At 39.3% G+C, this 15,253-nt stretch overlaps 1 protein-coding gene across 16 annotated transcripts in view; it reads left to right on the top strand.

The window, feature by feature from the left end:
* Positions 1-14,936, top strand: part of nrxn1a (neurexin 1a) — an 83,306-nt gene extending 68,370 nt beyond the window's left edge. For all 16 annotated transcript variants that reach the window (XM_028029218.1, XM_028029215.1, XM_028029214.1 and 13 more), the window contains 3 exons: positions 73-380; positions 8,873-8,948; positions 11,489-14,936. In XM_028029218.1, the coding sequence (XP_027885019.1) occupies positions 73-380; positions 8,873-8,948; positions 11,489-11,790 (686 nt within the window). In that variant the 3' untranslated portion in view covers positions 11,791-14,936. The remainder of the gene's footprint in view (positions 1-72; positions 381-8,872; positions 8,949-11,488) is intronic.
* The last annotated feature ends 317 nt before the right edge of the window (positions 14,937-15,253 follow it).

The raw sequence follows: 15,253 nt of genomic DNA, 5'->3' as shown, positions 1-15,253 counted from the left end.
GTGTTTGTCTGTCCACTCTTTTTTTCTTGATGCGTTGTGGTGTATTGGGTGCGATTGGCTGTGTTCGTGCAGGTCGCCAGCTGACCATCTTCAACAGCCAGACGACAGTTCGTGTCGGCGGAGGCGAGCAAGGTTCTGCCATGTTCCAGGGCCAGCTGTCCGGCCTTTACTATAACGGCCTCCGCATCCTCAACATGGCTGCCGAGGGCCACCCGCACATCAGAGTGGAGGGCAGTGCGCGGCTGGTCGGCGACATGCCATCCTCCTCCATCACACCCCAGTCCAGTGCCGCAGCCGGCGCCAACCGGTCAGACTCCGCCCCCTCGATCAGTGACATCACAACCACCACGGCGACGAATAAGAAGCAAGTGGTGACACAGGTCAGCACAATGTCCCAGTTTTGTTTTTTGTCTGTAAATGTCTGATAGGGTTTGTACACAGTCTGGAAAAGTGTGGAAACTGATTTTATTTATTTCCAGGTGGAAAAGTGCAAAGCATATCAACTTAAAAGTAGGGCTGGACAATACGGCTGAAAAATATATCACAATATAAGGCTTTTATATCAGTTGATATCAGTAACACTGGGTTACAAATAAATATTTTTGAAAATTGTCTTTGTTTTTTCAACTGAATTAGGTTCTATTTTGCACAGCTGATGGCATCCATTTTTCTCAAATCAGGTCAGGTTTTTATTCTAATTTGATTTAGAGAAATCCGATCTTCTCACTAAATTCATTTTTGTGACATTATCAGTTAGTTTCCGTTAATAGTAGTTCTTGGATGGGCTAACATCACTCTGAACTATGAAAACTCAAGAAGTACAAAAATCCAAATTTTTCCAAAAATGTAATCTTCAAAATGAGAAAATTTGATAAACCAATAAAATCGATTTATTCTCCAGTCCTACTAATAAGTATTTTAATTTCCAGACTGTATTCCCCATCTCATTGTCTAAACGTTGTCCTTTTTCTACTGTCCATTCTTCTTTCCTATACTTTCTTCTGTCCTTCCTCACTCATATCCTTCCTTTTTTCCTTTGTGCCCTTTCTTCTTTCACTTCTTTTACCTTTCCTTTCTTTTATTTCCTCTTCATGTCTTTCCTTCCTCTCCTTGGGTCCTTCCTTCGTCTCGTATCCTACCTTCCTCCCTTTTATCTGTGTCCTATATCCCCTCCTTCTTTTCTTTATTGTCCTTCATTTTACTCTTCCTTCTTTCCTATCCTTCCTAGGGATATCTTGCAATTGAAATGTTGGTAAATTTTGTAATGACGTTGCGATATTTTCTTCTTTCCTCTCTTTCCCATCTGTACTTCCTTGACCTTTACCATTTTAGGCAGTGTCATTCGGTGTGAGCATCTGTTGTCGTGAGTCTGTGTCTAGCTGGCTAAATATTACATTAGCATGTAAAATGTGAGTTCATAACACTTGGAATACATTAGCCAACAGTTATTGCTCTCCAATTATTTGTGCTGGGTGACACGTTTAACTAGAAGTGGAGACCCTAATCAAATTCTGCTTTGGGTCTTACCCAATCTTTGGGTGACTCGGTGGTCATATCTCTTGTTCGGATGTAATTCTTCAGACTTCCTCAGCACACGAGTCTTATCAGTACCCTGCCATCATCCTTTAGTATGGCAAAAGGTAATTAAAATCGTAATTTGCTTTGATAAGATTCATTATGAGTGCTGTAAGAGGATTAGTATGCACACACCCCATTTATCAAGACCAGCAGAATATCAAGATGTGTCGAAGGGAGTAGGATTGTTTTTTTTTTTACTCTGCTAGTGTTAAAGGGAGTTTATTCATGTGTCATATGCTTCAGGCACTGAGACAAACTAAAGCGTCCCACCAAATACATTACTCATGTAAAATATGAAGCACCGACTGAGACATTACACATTATGGATGAAAAATAACAATGATTGATGATGGTGACTAAAAATTAAGTTCCATTCAAACTGTTCCAAGCATTTTAGTCAAAATTATCTTAAAAGTTTATGTTTTTATCCTCTAAATAGAAATATTGCTTATCTGTTTTGAAGTTGTCAAAAATGTGAGAAAATAGTTTACAAGCTTAAAATCCAATTCATATTCAATTCAAAAACACTTTATTTATCCTAAAGGCAAATTCAATGTTGTAACTCGTATCATCCAAGTATCTTTAAAGTATGATGCTGTTGGTAGGACAGATCTGCAGTAGGAGTCCATCCTGCAATAAATCTGACCAAAAACTGTATGACGGTTTTATGACATGCTAACAACTTAATTTCTGGCTAACAGAGACGATATTCCACAGTAGCAAATCCTGGATGACACCATCAGTTATTGGTCAGCACTGCTAATCCACCTTGTTTGCTTTTGCTGCTCCTCTTAAGATCTCTAGAGAATTATTTAAATTTTTTTACTTTTTTGAGACTCAGTAGTTTGTTTTTAAGTATGGTCAATAATGTCTTTTAATAAGGCATAAGGCATCATTACCAGGTCAAATGTCCTGTAAACTTTAAACATTTTAAAAACATGGTGGACCACTGGTGGACTTCATTAGGGGAAATCCTGCCATGTTGCCATGAATATGCATCATAACAACTGTGTAAAAAAAAAGAGAAGAGAACAAATACTTTTAGCATTCATAATAGTCCAAACATGCAATGACTCAACCCAAAAACATTATGAACAAAAGTCAACAAGAAGAACAAATCAGCAGAATTACTCCAACATTCTGCTAACATGAGTGGCGTAATTCTAGAAGCAGCTTCTTTTTACAAATTGTAACTGCGAGGAAGAATTCTTAAGAGTGGACTGAAGTAATCAGAAATCAGATTATTGAGCTTAAAAAGATAGACTGCAAAAATCAAATTGGACATTTTATGCTGCAGAAAATGTATTATTATCATCATTATCATTATACAATCCTACACTGTAGTTGTTTCATGGAACCACAATGTGAGCTGCCTCCAAGCACCTCACAATCATTCCCTCTTCAAGCTGTCATTAAATTCAGCGAAACTTTGGAAATTTCAACATTGAATATATATCAAAAATAATAAATATTTCCAAATATTCTGATAGAAAAGATGGATAATATAACCACAAAATACGTTTTTGTTTCTTGTTGCTGCTGTTGCATAAAGTGATGTATAATTTTTTCCTCATCTTTGTTCTGTAATCCTGCCTGAACAGACTTCAAGGTCTGTGAGAAGAAAGGTATTTTGTGTACAGTGGCTCCCTGCATTTCTGTGCAACAACACATTCACCTAAATGGATTAGACTGTAAATTCTCGCCTAATTGATCCCTCTGCTGACTTACGGGGCTATAAATGTTTCTGCTAATGGAGAACGGAATAGCTTTTACAAAATATGTGTTCAGTAATCCAGTGAGATTGAGACAACAGAAGGACATAATAGTTATTGATACATAATTATTGTGGCTGGAACAGGAGAGTTGGTGTTAAAATAAGAGGAGACAAACTCCACAGCTTCACCTCAGACTTTTTTCGCTCTATTGTTCAGATCACTACAATCGAAATGTTGTCAAGCTCTTAGTGGGCGTCTGTGTCTGCTGCAGTTCTTCTTCTGAGTTATAAAACAGCCGCACCGGAAAAAAAAATCCTACATGATACCAGTTGCCATGGAAATAGTGGGCCCCACTACCCGCAGCTTACTTTCTCTCGCATCCAGACTCCCACAGAGAGTTGTTCCTCTGTGTATAAACCACCAGCTGTTTCAGACGTAAATAATGGAGCACTGATAGCTGTGAGCTAAGCCTCAGGCATCAATAATGGATTACGTGAGCTGGATGGATATGGCTGTAGAGTGACACCGCTGTCACACGGGCTTCTTTTCACACCTCACTTCTCAGTGTCTCCCTGTGTGTGTGTGTGCGCGTGTGTGTGTTAGATGAACAGCTCTAGCTTTGTGAAGTCCTGATGTCAAGGTTAAATCTGACATGCAGCGTTTTATGGTGGAATCGAAACCACCTGATGTGAACTAGGTCAGACCTACTATATGCTCAATATACTGAAGAGAGCTTTTGCGCTTATGAGTCAAGTCACTCATGTCAACTCTTAAATTCTGTTTGTAGCAGTTATTTTCAGCGTGAAATGCTCGCTCGCTGAGTTTTACACAAAATTAGGATATTTCATAACGCTAATTAGAATCATTAATCATGGGAGGGACTCCTGCCTTTACTTTCTCAAGAATAGCAAACCACAAAATGTTGTTCACTGTTCACAAAGTAGTGTATCCAAACATATTACTAGAAAGTTGAGTGGAAAGAAAAACTGTGGAAGGAAAAGGTTTGCAACGAAACAGAAACAACCACAACATTCAAAGCATTGTGAATAAAGAATTATGTGCTCTAAAATATTGCACTAACACCAAAAAAAATCATCCAAAACCACATACTTTCAATTCATATTTTCATAAATATGAAAATATTTATAACATAAATATTTTCAAGTCCAAAAGCAAAGGTAGAGAAAGGAATGAGCTATTAGTCAAGTTTCAATAATTAGCAGTCAATATTAGACAGAGGGGATAAAATCAAAAGTTATTAGATGCACCACTATGCGGACATGGAGGCTTCTGAATCAATAATCAAAAGTTGGATTAATTTATAGCCAAAGTTTGATCATGGTCAGGTCAGTTTGCCACAATCAGAATGACATAATCAAAACAAGTGTTAAATTGCACAATGATGTCAAAGCTTATTACAACTTTTACGTCTCTTCTGCTATAGTTGGTAAAATAGAATAGAATTTAGCCCAGTGAAGTCCTGAACCTAATAAAGATAAAGATTAGATTATTACTAAATTAAAAATTAAAGAGAGAATTATTAAGCTGGAGAAAGTCACACACTCAGCCCACAGTGTACTTTGACCTGTTTCTATTTATTTTTACCACCTCGTAAATTTTCAGAAAATTTTCTAGCAAATATAAAATTACCGGTTAAACCTTAAATGCTAGAAATTGTTAACAGACATAGTGAACAAGTAGACAATTCAAAAACAAATTATTGGCTCTGGGTATTATCATTACAATAGAACAGAAGAGAAATGCCTCTTATTGTCCCACGGTGGAGAAAGTCAGATGTACCAGCAGCAAGTTAAATATAAATGGAAGCATGCATATTCAAACAAATTCAGTAAAATTCCCCTATTAAACACCATTTACTATTCAGTTAGTAATTAGGTAATTCAAACAGGCTAGCCCTGTAAAAGAAAAAAAAAAAAATCTAATTTACGATAAAATACAGTCAGTTGTGGTTGCCAGAATTTTACCGTATAAATACAGTAAAATCCGTATTTCTACAAGAAAATGTGTACATCCCAGAATTGTACCGTATTTATACTGCCGGTATTTTACCATAACAGTTTTTTTTTTCAGTGTACACCGTGCTGATGATGGCTGAAGCAGCAAGGCCTCATCTAAGTATTATTTTGTCATTTTTAGCTGCGCATGCATTCTTTCCAACAAATGCTTAAGCATACGTTGAAGGAATGCTGTTATCACATTTTAGGCCATTAGATATATATTTTTTTATTTAAAAAAAGGAATTGTTTCTTTGCATTTCTTACGTATTTTTAGTATATAAAATATTCTAAAGTGGTTAAATGAAAGATGTGACATTTTTTCAACCAATTAATCAATTAATCATCAGAATAATTAACTACTAAATTAATCGTTAGTTGCAGTCCTACTGATGTAAACTCCTTTCAATAGTGAGTTTATAGTCCTCTACCTAGTACAAGAAAAAAAGAGTTTGAATTTTGAGCCCCACTAAAAACTCTGACCATATAATGTCCAAGTGGACAGTGTGAACACAGCTTCTGTCTTGTTTGAGAAGAGTCTACAGCCTCCCTATTAATGTTGCCTTGTGTTGCCAGGCAACTAACCTGGCCTTAACCACCACACACAAAAAGTGTAGATAAAAACAGATCGTGAACACACAAACACTCAGGTGGATATAGAACAATAGACCTGTATTGCAGCACATTGCAGCACAGGTGGGGCAGTGGGATATGTCTTATTAAAGGCGTTACAACTACAAATAATTGAGCAATTTGCGCTTTGGTTTGCGTATGTGTGGAAGTGTGTCTGCTCGCATCGCCAGTGGGTTTCTCTGCTTTCTGCTTTGTGCAGAAAGAATGTTTTCAGCAGCATCTCCTGAAGTCCACAGTGAGTTGATTTCTGTGTGTTTGTGTGTGCTGAAAAAGTGGAAGGGATTAATAATGCATGACAGCTGAGAACCAGCGAAGAGATTGTGTGAGTGTTTATGCTAGAGGCGCGCTCTGAGTCACAGACCCCGGTTTGGGTTTGATGCTCGCTGTCTGTGGATGCAAAAGCTTCGGCTCCTGCGTACGTGAGCTTTTGTGTTCAATGCAAAGATTGATAGATGAAACCTGGGGCTCAGAGGGGCCATCCGATTGGCTAAGAGGAATCAGCTGACATGTCCACGAGCTCCTTGAATATTTGTTGTACATCCACTCCCTCCCTCCCTTTCTTTCTTTTTCTTCTTCACAATCTTCACATCTTTGTCTCCATCTTTTCGTCCACCCGCTGTTCATCTTTTAAATCTCCCTGCTCACTTTTTTTTCCTTCTCACTTTCCCTTTCTCTCTCCCATCCTCCATATCTTTCCATATTTACTCACTACCCTCTCCTCCTCCTCTGCCTCCTCTTCGTGTCCTGTACCCCCCTCCCTCCCAGTCTGTGGTTGAGCTCCAGTGATAGGCTGTTAATGCAGGCGTTGTATGAGTCTATCTCACCATCTGCAGTAGTGGAGCTAGCTCCTCTCCTCTCTCTCATCGGGATCTCTTCATCAGCCCTCCAACTTCATCCTGGTTTGCTGTATGCCTGTGTAGATGAGTCTATATAGAAACAGACCAGTAGAGCATGCTTGGCTGATATAGGAAGTGTGTGTGCATGTGTGTGAAAGTAGCAGACAAGCTGTTGAATCTTCTGCAGGAGTGTGTGAGGACTTAGAGCAAGTATTATGTGTGAACTAGGCAGTCAGGGAGGCTTGGATGGCCGCTGGCACTGCTCAGCTGCTCAGGTAGAGACTTTACTCTTTAAGCATGCTTCTTGTCGGTTTACTACTCTGTGCATTTCTTCCGTTAACATTTATTTGTCTGTATGTCAGCATGTTCTGTTGTTGGACTTTAAAAAGTTGGTGAGAGACGGAGCATCTGGTAGATTTTACGAGTCAGCAGTAGGGTGTAAATTGATTTTGTTTTCTTGTGCCCTGCGCAATAGGTGGATCGATACTCACAATTGACACCTTCCCATTTGAACATTGCGCTCAGCTGATTTTGTGATGTCACAAATTCGAGGAGGGACCTTGTAAAATTTTACTCGTTCGATTCCGATTCTGCAGGGCACGTTGGTTTCTTCGGATCAATGATTGAGCACGATCTGCTGGGCATTGATCGGTGGCAGATGACACGGGTGATGTGGTTCATGTGCTGGTCGCGTCCTGGCAAAGGCACAGAGGTTTTATTGACTGGCTGGATGCCAGCGGCTAATCTCACCCCAGCTGAGTTTGACAGCCCAGTGGGCAGAACTGATTGGAAACCCAGTGAAGGGAAGAGACAAAGCCAAGCATCAATGACCTAATGCATGTTTCAGGCCAACATAAACCACAGAAGACTTGTTTGGACCACCGTCGTACCTTACAAGGCCTGGGCAGACTTTATTAGACAGTAAAGTAATAAAATCTTGTCTTTTGCTGATACAGCCCATGTTCTTACAAAGACAAGTTGATGAGGAAGACATTTTTAGTGGGTTTGTTACTCCAAGACATCATGGACCAATTAGTGCTTTGATTAGACTCCAATTCTCCTCCAGTTTGGATGTAATCTTCCTCTCAAGCTCTGCTGCTCTCACTGGGTTACTAACATCCACTGCAATGCATCACAATCCAATTTTAATTTAGAGCCGGCACAGAGCGCCCGGCATGGTTAAAATGCACGCACACACGTTTCAAAATCTCTCATGCCAAGGCGTCACAGGCAGGCAATGTTTAACGGTAGCCCATGAATATGCGGGGCGCATTAGCGTTAAAGAAAGACAGCTCGCTTTTATCAAAGCCCTCATCTCCTTTTTTCCTATTTTTTTCCTCCAGAACTGCTTGTTCTAAAACATAAAAAGAAAATCCTCTTCATCCCACCATCTATCTTTAACCAACTCTCTCTCTCTCTTCTGTCCGCTCCACACTCAGGCAGGAATAGCAAATCAATGCACAGGTCCCCATTGAGGGTGCACACTCCCTTTTTTTTTTCTTTTTTATATTCCCCATCATTTTTAACAGCCTGAACTTAGAGTTGCCATGGCAACAGGCGGAGCAGGGATGGAGAGGGAAAAAGAGTGCCTTTTTTCCACAGACGGAGAAAGGATCTGTTGTTGAGGTATTCACTTTTAAGACATAGACAGGTGCTGGGGAAAAAGAAATAAAAAGAGGAAGAGCTTGTTTAATGTTTTGCTGCTTATGCCGCATTTAACTCCCAATATGAGGTGAAGGGAGGCGGGGGGGAGGCTGTACACAGGAAGTGGAGAAATAAAAAGGCTGGCTGGAGGAAATAAAAGGGGGAGGGCTGAAAGAGCAGGAGATAACGAGTGGTTCCCTTGTGGGTTAAACAGGATTCATAGTCGTCCCCCCACCCGGCGCTCCTCCCTGCTTCTTTTCTTCTTCTCCTCTTGATGTTGGCTGCCAGCCATTCTTACAGGCCAAAGCGTTGGCAAAAGTGTGGTCGATGGATGTGCTTTCTGTGAGCTCAAAGGTGTTGAAAATAAACAGAACGGATGCGGAGCACAAACTGTCTCTGTACCCTGTGTCTTATATTTATTTTTTTAAATCTCCATGTCTTCTCTCCACAGACGGTAGACGACCTGCTGGTCGCGTCCGCCGAGTGTCCGAGCGATGATGAAGACATTGACCCCTGTGACAGCTCAGGTGAGACAAGTGCTAAAAAAATACATGTGTCACATTGATTTCTCCGCTAGTTTTTCATGTGTCGCTCAGTTGTCGTTTTCTTCCCCTTGGTCACTCCCTGCTATGAATTTTTCATTTCCACTTTGGTTTCTGCCTCCTGGCACCACTTTTTATCTTTATGCCTTTCTCTGCTTTTGCTTGCTCCCATCACCTTCTCCTACTCTTTTGTTATTCACTCCTTATTCTTGGGAAATGTATCTTTTTCTTCATCACATATAAAAAAATAGAATAGAAAAAAGTACAGCAGTGATCTTATGTAATAGACCAACACAAAGTAGCTCTTATTTGTGAATTAGAAAGGTATAGGATTCAATGGTGAGCAGCAATATATAAAAAGTCACCATTGATATTGGTTCCACTAAAGCAAAGGCATTATACACTATACACAGTATTTGGTGGAAGTTAATGCTAAAATGCTACACCAACATTATATTTTGCAAAAGCTAATGTTAAATTGGCATATCACCATGGTATTACACAGTAGCTAATGCTAAAGTACAACACCAACATTGTATTTACCAGAAGGTAATGCTAAAATGCTATACCAACATGGTATTTAGCAAAAGCTAATGCTAAAGAGCTAAATTCAATCATCTTGATACCCACGATGTGTCAATGATGATGTGCACATCACTGCATGATATTGACCCAGAAGCACTATCTGTACAGTTAGCTCATTTGCACATGCGCTACAATAAATAGTTCTGGATCATTGTAAAAATGAAGATCTAACTAAACTTTACTAGCTATCAAACAACCTATTTTCCTAGGAAATGTTACAAATCCCTTAATGAATAATTGTCATACCTTAGATTGAAGATGGTACTTAAGTAGAAATCTGTGTATTGTACTGTAATGCATACTCTGATGTCCCTGTAAACACGTTTTTATGAGATTTATTGATTGTGTTTTCAGAAAGTACAACACTGCACCCCTTATGCTGATAGGATACTACTTTATTACTCTATTTTTATTACTCCATCATGTTTGGCTATTGTATACAGGAAAATAACCTGGTTATTTTTTTAGAAAATAGTCAAAGCAGTATAGCAAAATCCAAATAAACAATTTTATCTATATTTGTTATTATTCTCTTTAAATCAGATTTATTTTAGTACATGCACAAATGAGCAAATGGTGCAGATCTTGGAGTGACGATGAAGTACACTTAACTATAAATTTTGCGCTTCAGGAAGTGATTCTGTGGAACAGACCTTTCACTTATGGTTTAAATTTTATAGGTGTTGAGTATTGCTAACTCTGCAAACACCGAATCACAACTGAAAATTTACAAAACAGTAAATTTTGTGTTTTAGAATGCATCCAGAAAAATGTATTTATGGGAAGCTAAGGGTACACCTGACTAAATAAATGGTAAGGATGTGACGCAATCATTTGAATCAGCTGTTCTGGAGCAGCAAAACATCCAAAATATGCACAACAGGGTTAGCAGTTTCTGCTCTAATTGGAGAAACAGATGTTTCTACAAAATATTGAGTCAATGGGGTTGAAAACAAATCCATCCTACCCTAAAAAGAAATTATTTTCCTTCCCTTCAAAACCACTTTCCAACAAAAGCCTATTAAAGTACATTGAAGTTTGTGACTAAATATCTTTGCAAGGCACTGCATTTGGACTGAAATGATTAATCAGATAAATCGTGATTAATCAATTATTAAAATAATTGTCAACTAATTTAGTAATTGATTAATTGTTAACTGGAGTATACAGACTCAAAAAATAGCTTTGTCTTTGTCTGTAAATATGTTATATCCAGAACTCAAGTAGCACAGTCTTAGCTTCACCCTTTAAATTCCGTAAAGAAAATCTCCTACTGAACATCTTGCTATCTAATTATTAATCAGTTAATCCAAAAGATAATCACCAGATCAGTCCTACACTTTATTGATGTTAAGTCGAGCAGAAATGGCTGAGCAATTAACGTTGATGTTAGAAATAATTTCTCAGCTCCAGCTTGCATCCTTTGATGCAAATGATCAAATGCTGGTTATTTGTATCGGAATGCCGTTGTTGTATTTTAGGGGTTTTTTTAATAGAAATTTAATTATTTTTTATTTCCATCTTTAAATGTATGTCTAATGTTTAAAATGACTTTGGTGGATAAATTAAAAATATGTAAAATTTGTTTTTTTTATCTGAATAATCAATTAATCATCAGAATAATTAATAACAAAAACAATCCTTCGTTGCACCCCCATAATGCATGTCATAAAGTGTAAGAACTATAATTTATTTGTTCTGGACCTCCTTTACGTCATGTAATCTGCAGTCAGACGATATGTAAACAACTTTGGCTCTAATCTCCATTTTACACTTGACAGGCTGCCATTATGCAAAATCCTTATCAAATAATTCATCATGATGATGCATTATGTCTTCTTGCTCCCCACCCACTGCCTTTGCATGTAATTCAAATTAATAATGCATAAAGCTATTTGAAAAAAATCACATAGCTTTTCTCACCTCTCCTTTGCCGACAGCCCGCCCTCCGCCGCCAGATGTGAAGGTGTTTCCTGGTCCGTCCGAGGTGGTGCGGGAGAGCAGCAGCACCACCGGCATGGTGGTGGGCATCGTGGCGGCCGCCGCCCTCTGCATCCTCATCCTCCTCTACGCCATGTACAAGTACCGCAACCGCGACGAAGGCTCCTATCATGTGGATGAGAGCCGCAACTACATCAGCAACTCGGCCACGCAGCCCAACGGCAGCGCCAAGGACAAACCGCTGGGCATCGCTAAGATCTCTAAGAACAAGAAGAACAAAGACAAGGAGTATTATGTCTGAGGCGGACACGCCTTTCCCCTCCCCCTGAAACAGACAAATATGCGTACACCTTTATATATTACAATATGTGTATATAGATAGATATATTCTCCAAGAAAAAAAAAGAAACAGTCATACACAGGGACATAGACATGATGATTTTAATGTTTACTCTCCAATAATCACACCTGCACACATTCTGTCAAGCACAAACACACACAAAAAAGTCCACACGCACACATTTAAGCACAAACATACACTCACAGACGGACCTGGGGGCCCGGGCCCTCACTGTACAGTATTTACCAATGAGCAGAGCCTCTGACAGAGGCTTGTTTTATGAGCATTAACACCATTCCGAATGAGTTAGAAAGCACCAGTTCAACCACCATTTTGGCTCCAGCCTGGTCTGCCACAGTCTCTTCAGACTGCAAGGGGTGAAAACCAGACTTTAAGTGAAGCACACGGTGGGCCGAGCGAGAGGCAGTGCACCCGAACAAAGAAGATGTAAAAGCACTAAGTGTCTCTTCCAAGCTTCTTGGCCTTCCTCCCTGTTAGCAGACAGGACTCGATGAAGCACAGCGGATGGTGAAGAAACAAGCACACCAGTGGCTCAAAGTTTAGCCTCGCAGCTACAGGACAGGAACTCACAGGAACTCAATGTGTAGCCATAGAGACAGTGAATTACTACAAGAAAAACAGGCACAGGCAGGGCTGGGTGAGCTGCTGTTGTTATGCTGCAGAGCTGATGTTTTTTACAGCCTCCTGTATAAATCACAACGAAGGAAGCAGAGGAAACAAGGAGATGTTTTCCTGCACAGGATACTTGAGACTTTAGATGCTACCTACAGACACCAGTGAGGCGTGGCCGCTGTGTCTCCCCTCGCGTACATACGGCATAACATAAACTGACTCTGAAGACAACAAGACAGTGAATCGATCACTACGATGAAGACGAATATCAAGGAACATTTGGACAGTACAGACTTTGGGGAAGGGAGGTGTGGGGGGGAATCTTATTGCACGTGAATTATCTTACTCCGTGTGATTTATACTGCGTTGAAACTCCAGATACACCACCATCGTAAACTCCACCACCTCGGCTTCAAGTATTCCCAGACATTCACTTCAAATAGTTTGGTTTTCAACAGTAATTTAAGGCCCCGCCCACACTGACAGAGATTTTAATCACAATTGAAATGGTTCTTCTGTAATTTGCAACTTCTTTGTTTTAAAACAATATTTTTTTATCTGTTTTCTAAAGTGGAGATTTGCTTACATATTAGAAATTAAACAAAGCGCAATAGAAGCCTGTTTTGCACAAGGATGAAAATTAGAGGATTAAAATTAATTTAATGTTTTTTTTCCATTGACTGCCTCGCCTTGTCCTGATGGCGTTTCCAACCAACTCTAAACGTCAGCTGAATAACTGAAAAATAGGTGTATGGACAGATTTTAATGCTTCTGGCTTTATTTCCCAGAAAGAAAGTCAGAAGAAACTTTTAGACAATTTGCTAAACGTCTCCTTACATCCAACTTTCTTGTTGTCTTTCCATTCTATCCTTCCTTTCTTCCATAACTGTTCCTACTCTGTTTTTGTCCTTTATCTTCTTTGTATTCTTTGCATTCTTCATCTTTCCTTCCTTTTGTTGTATTTGTTTCTTCTCCCTTCCCTTCCCTTTATCGTCTTATCATGTTAAAATGTCTTATCACGATAAAAATTTTGATTTTTCGTTGTGAGAAATTCCAATTCAGGCTGTATTAAAAAAAACAAAACTGTCCATATTGTCAGGTTCTACTTTGTTCAATGAGAATATCAATAAATATGAATAAATATGGAAAATATGATTAAATGCAGTTACTGTGAGCAGTTTAGTGATACCAATCACATCTTTTTTGTGATTGGTATCACTAAATGCTCACCGTTAATGTTTAGCCTAACTTTGCTTTAGCCATGCTCATAATCTTCTTTCCTTTTATGTAATTAATGTTGACACTCAACACCTGCTGATTCAAGAACGGTATTACACCAACATTTTTAATTTGAATTTCTCAAACCCTACAGAGGTTTACTTGGTATAAACTGATAAAAAGAAACATTGTTTATAAAAAAAATCTCCAGAGCAGTGCAGCCGGGGCCTGAATCTTTGAATTAAATCTCAATTTGAATCTTTTATTGATGAAGTGTGACCATCTGGACTGTGCTGCATGCCTGAATCTCTGAGCTGTGCTGTGGAGTGGTGGTGTGTCCAAACCCTACAGAGGTTTACTTGGTTTAAACTGGTGGAGGAGGTTGCCATGCAACACCTGGATGTATATCTGCGTGTGTGTGAGTTGGAGTGTGTGTGTGTGTGCGTGTGTGTGTGTGGGCCATGCCCTATTTTCTAGTTTGATGTCCTATTGGCCACGCCCACTACACCTGCTCCAATCGACCACCTTTCAAAGCGAAAACCAGCCGAGGAAAAGACCGACCAAGAGAACAAAGTAGATGTTTCCACATGTTGCTAATAGATAGACAAGTCCCGTTCTTGATGCTATCAGCTACACGACACCTTGAGTTTTCTCTCTTTCAATTTACCTCCATGCTCCGTCTGCCCTGACACAACCGTTCTGTTGGGCTTTCCTTACAAACTTTTGAAGTGTGTAAACCCTCTGCAGCTCCTGATTTGACACAAGCAGTGCCATGATTCAAGCAAAGCCCCTTCCAGTTCTTCCGAAAACGTGACCCAACCAGGCGGATGCATGTAATACGGACCAGGGGCTTGGAAGGACATGAAACTGACTGAAGCGTGTGAGATTTCAGTGTATTGTCAAAATTAACAGAACATGTTTGCATATTTTATTCATCCTAAACTGGCCTTTTTGCCCTCTTTTCCCTGATTTTCATCCCCCTCTCTCTCTTCTCCTTTATCCACGTCTATGGCTTTCTTTCCCCTCTATCTCCATGTTGTGTTGCCATTAGAAACAAAGGGAGGCGTCTCCACAGATGGGATCCCACATTTAGGTGTTCATTAACCATGTTTATTTTCTATATGTACAATTTTTCTACAGTATTTACTTTTATTTTTATTGTTACGGTTCTTTGATGAACATAAAGTGGAAATTTATTATAAAAAATAGTTTTGAAGATTAATGAGTAAATAAAATATTACCCAAGTGAGTCTGGAGTGTGTCAGAAGAGTGTTGGGTTTTCTTTTATTGCTGCAGTCTGCCTGCAGTCAGCGCTTCAGTCTGTCATCAGGAAACATTACAGTCGGCCATGAAGGCAGATAACTGTCAAATTAAAACTGAGCTGTCAAATTTGCATAACTTTTTCTAAGCGGAGCTTTAGGCAAAAGAAGACGAATGCTCCTTTTATGTTTGTTCTTTAATTAAAATTGGGCCTATAGCCTGACTGTTTATACATTCTTCTTTAAGTATGTTTATATAAATATAGGCTTATTTACAGGGGTTGGTAGATTTCACAAACTCAAAACCCATTATG

This window comes from Xiphophorus couchianus, chromosome 10 (assembly GCF_001444195.1).
Source record: "Xiphophorus couchianus chromosome 10, X_couchianus-1.0, whole genome shotgun sequence".
Taxonomy (NCBI): domain Eukaryota; kingdom Metazoa; phylum Chordata; class Actinopteri; order Cyprinodontiformes; family Poeciliidae; genus Xiphophorus; species Xiphophorus couchianus.
Note: the sequence above shows the minus strand (reverse complement) of the source record. Positions and strands in the feature narration are given on the sequence as shown.